We start from the raw sequence: 3,988 nt of genomic DNA on the forward strand, positions 1-3,988 counted from the left end.
ACACCAGTTCATGCTCAAATGCGACTTATACTCCAGTGTGACTCATACTTTGGTTTATACTCTGGTGGGACTAATTTTCTGATGTAATGCGACTTATACTTTGGTGCAACTTATACTCCGGTTTATACGCCGGTCCGACTAATACTCCGGTTTATAGTCAAATGCGAACTATACTCCGTGAAATACGGTACTTTTGGATTGACTTCAAACGTGGGTATAACATCCACAGGCTTGGTTTTTCATGTGACCCAACTGGCTAAAGGGAAAATTTAGGATTAAAGATAAAAAACACTATTATCCATGAGGCATTAGTAAGAAGAATTTACAATTTCCAAATGTTTTGAGTTTCAAAATAAACTCTGCTAAGAGAATTCTAAAAAGTGCTGCAGAAAAACCAGAAATGACATCAGCCAGTACGAAAAATGAATCATTTAAATCAAGCGTCCACATACACACACACATCATACATGGAACGAATCGTCAAAATACACAGATGGTTTTGAATAAATACCCAATAGTAGAAGTTTTATTCATAAAGACATTCAGAAGGTGATTCTGCAGGATCTTTAAAAGGAGAATAATCAAACACTGAGAGAGAAATGCAGATTATAAATCTGCTCTAAAGCTTCACTTGGAAAGAGAGAAAACAAAAGCTATAAATGAAACGCTCACATCTCCAGACTTAGATGCTGTGACCTCGTTTTCATGACGGACTTAACTGCTGTTGTCAGGACGCTCGGCTCACTTTGACGGGAAAGCTGGTGGGAAAAAAAAACATCTTTCCTGCAGAGTACAGCAGCGCTGAAGAGAATGAACGACGTTCACAGGAGAAATGTCTCATTGGTTTCAATAATCAGCTGAGAAGAATTCCTACCAGAGAAATGCAGCAAAGCTCTGAGAAACACATCATGATTGTACCGCGACGATGACATTAAAGCATAGCAAATCTGACGCCCAGTTTTCAAAAACTGTGAGGAAAAATACCAAGAAGGAGTCACACGTTGGCAATTAATCACTGAAGTGTTTTCTGTCAGCCCAGACTCATCCAGCTTGGATGCTTCCACCCTTCAGTTCTATCAAAAGTTCTCGCGGTGACGTCACATAACGATGTCATAGAGTCTGCCGACTCGGCTCAGCCACTCGCGGAGCGCCTGGCGGACGCGAGGGTCGGTTACGTGACAGGAGAGCTGGCTCAGGCAGGGGTACAGCGCCGGCTGCAGCGCCAGGAAGGAGGAGTCGGACAGGGCCAGAACCTGGTTCAGGAGCGTCAGGACCATCGTGGTCCAAGCCTGCAAGGAAAGGAGACGAGAAAGCTTAAAGTCCCTCTCTGTTTTAAAAGCATTCCCAGTGGATTTAGCTAGGATTACGCAGTTTTTGGGGCAAAATCAGAAACTGGGGAAAGTGCTCGGGAGGGGACGATTATCTTATCTAGTCGCTTTTTCAGGCCGTCGAGTTCTGCAGTCTGCAAAAATTTCCCCTACAAGTTGTGGGCGGGGCTGTTGGCGCCAGTAAGCCTGCCCCTACTTCCCGTCATCCATTTGTTTAATGCTTTCCTGCTAGCTTACAGCCCCGCACAACCCCAACCTAACATTACTGGTGTAACAAACATAGTGAGAAATATTGATGCTATCCAGCTGAAGAGTTATGGAGTGGAACCTGGTGGCAGAAAAGATGGCGGCTGAACATCATTAGTCGGACAGAGGTCCAAGACCGGAACATTAACCCCTCCCCCAAGCTCATTTTGGTCGTTTTTGGTCGAAAAAGTCTAATATAACCGGCAAAATTTACAATTAGGGCTGCCGCGATTAGTCGACTAATCGACTATTAAAAAAGTCGACAACTAATTTAATAGTCGATTAGTCGTTACTTTATATTATATGGAGTCAGAGTGTAGTAAAGTTGAAAGTTATAATGGCAGCATGCTAACTTTATGGACTGTTTTGGCATTTATTAAGGTTTTTAGGCTATTTTGGAGTTTAGCTGATATTTCAGCTACATGCTAGCTATGTTGGCTAATTTCGGCTTTTTTCTGTTTTTTAGGCTAATTTGGAGTTTAGCTAATACTTGAGCTACATGCTAGCTATTTTGGCTATTTTAGAGTTTAGCTAATATTTCAGCAACATACTAGCTATTTTGGCTAATTTAGGCACTTTTCTATTTTTTTAATGCTAATTTGGAGTTTAACTAATATTTCAGCAACATGGTAGTTGTTTTGGCTAAATTAGGATTTTTTCAGTTTTTAAGGCTATTTTGGAGTTAGTTAATATTTCAGTTACATGCTAGCTGTTATAGCTAATTTGGGCTTTTTTTTCTCAATTTTTAGGCTATTTTGGCATCTAACTAATATTTAGCTGGCCATCAGCTTCAGCGTTTTCAGCTATCAGCACTAGCATCTTCAGCAGCCAAATTCAGCTTACAGCATTCACACTAGCATTATCACAGGTAATGCTATACATCTATTTTTTAGTTAGTTTAAAGCTAATGATTGTTAAGATGTGTGCTTTATATACAGTTTTCAAATGACCCGGAAAAAATAATTGTGATTAGTCGACTATTAAATTAATCGTTTGTGGCAGCAGTATTTACAATATTTTTTTTGTAAGAAAATTTTTCTCTTTTTTTGTCCTATAAAAGAACTTTTTTACCTCCTGTACGCGACACTCACCTGGATCTGGGCCTCCGAGTCCCTCAGAGAGATGCTGTGGGAGCTGATGGTGGATCCAGACCGCGGCCTCTTCTCCTGCCTCAGCACTTCTGGTCCAGCACTGACCGAGTGCCTCAGATGGGGCCCCTGCTGGTCAATCAGCTGCTGTGGTCTTTGTGGGGGTTCCCCCGGAGCTCTCCTCTCTGCAACAGTCCCGCCTCCTCCTCCTGCAGCCCCGCCTCCTCGCCCTTGCTCCTTCATGTACAGGTTGAGGTGGCTCTGCTGCGGCTGATGCTGCTGCTGCTTCCTCCGCTTGTACTCCATCATCAGCTTGCTGATGGTTTTGTCCGTGGCGATGGTGTACAGTTTGTTTCCGGCGCTCTCCCACCATTCCTTTCTGCGTCCCGGCCCGGAGCAGCTAGAAGCCCCTCCCACTGAGCTTCCGGTGATGTTGGACTCCCTCCTCTCTCCTCCTGTCCTGAAGTGGTGCGGCAGGCTTCCTGTGAAGCTGTAAAAACAGCATCTTTAAACTTAGTTTTATCAGACAGATTAAGATGATTTTCAGTCCCAAACCTGAACCTTGGGCTGGGGGTGGACGTGTCCCCCGGTGACGCCGCGCTCAGGTCAGCTGACTGACTTCGGTAGCCCCCCTCCTCCGAGGGCGTTCCACTCATCGACAGCCCGCCCGGTGACGTTGGAGTGGGCGTCTCAGACTGGAACAGAGGTAGGAAGAAGACGTGCTCGGCTCCTCCTCCGGCGCCTCCTCTGAGCAGCGGCGACTGCTCCAGCGTGCTCTCCAGGTCCCGGTGCATCTGGATGTAGCTGCTACACAGATCCATGCACACCTTGTAGAGCCGTTTGACCAGCCAGGCCCAGTCTGCGCTCCCCAGCGGCTGCACGCCGAGAGGTGTGATGGGAGGTCGCCACGGGTGGCGCTTCTCTCTGCCGCGAGGAGGACTCACCTGCAGGAGGAGATCAGGCTTACACACCGGTTCTAGAGTTTTCCCGTGTCCAGTAAATCTGTGTCACCTGTGCCGTTTCTTCAAATATGTCTTCATCTTCCGAGGAAGCGGAACCCGGATGAGACGAGTCGGAGCTCCCCTCTTCATCTTCATAGAGGATCCTCTTCACCTGAAAACAACAGAAGGTTTCAAAAGCATGGAAACAACTTCAGCCAAAAACGTGAAAGAATCAGAGCAGAAAGCTGGAACTGAAGTTGGTCTTCAGTTATAGGTTAAAATGTGATCATCACACTATGAGGTCAAATCAGGATCAGCTTAAAGTGAACAAGAAACAGATTGAAAACTTCAAAAAAAAATTGTAACTGAAAAAAGTGAATATTTC

General features: G+C 45.2%; 1 protein-coding gene across 1 annotated transcript in view; it reads right to left on the bottom strand.

Annotated features, from left to right (window-relative positions):
• Window positions 1–414: 414 nt before the first annotated feature.
• Window positions 415–3,988, bottom strand: part of arfgef3 (ARFGEF family member 3) — a gene marked incomplete in the record, with an annotated part of 60,351 nt that continues 56,777 nt past the window's right edge. The window contains 4 exon segments of the mRNA XM_024296776.2: window positions 415–1,289; window positions 2,666–3,152; window positions 3,218–3,606; window positions 3,674–3,775. Of these exon segments, the coding sequence (XP_024152544.1) occupies window positions 1,098–1,289; window positions 2,666–3,152; window positions 3,218–3,606; window positions 3,674–3,775 (1,170 nt within the window).

The sequence above is a fragment of the Oryzias melastigma genome, linkage group LG15 (assembly GCF_002922805.2).
Source record: "Oryzias melastigma strain HK-1 linkage group LG15, ASM292280v2, whole genome shotgun sequence".
NCBI lineage: Eukaryota > Metazoa > Chordata > Actinopteri > Beloniformes > Adrianichthyidae > Oryzias > Oryzias melastigma.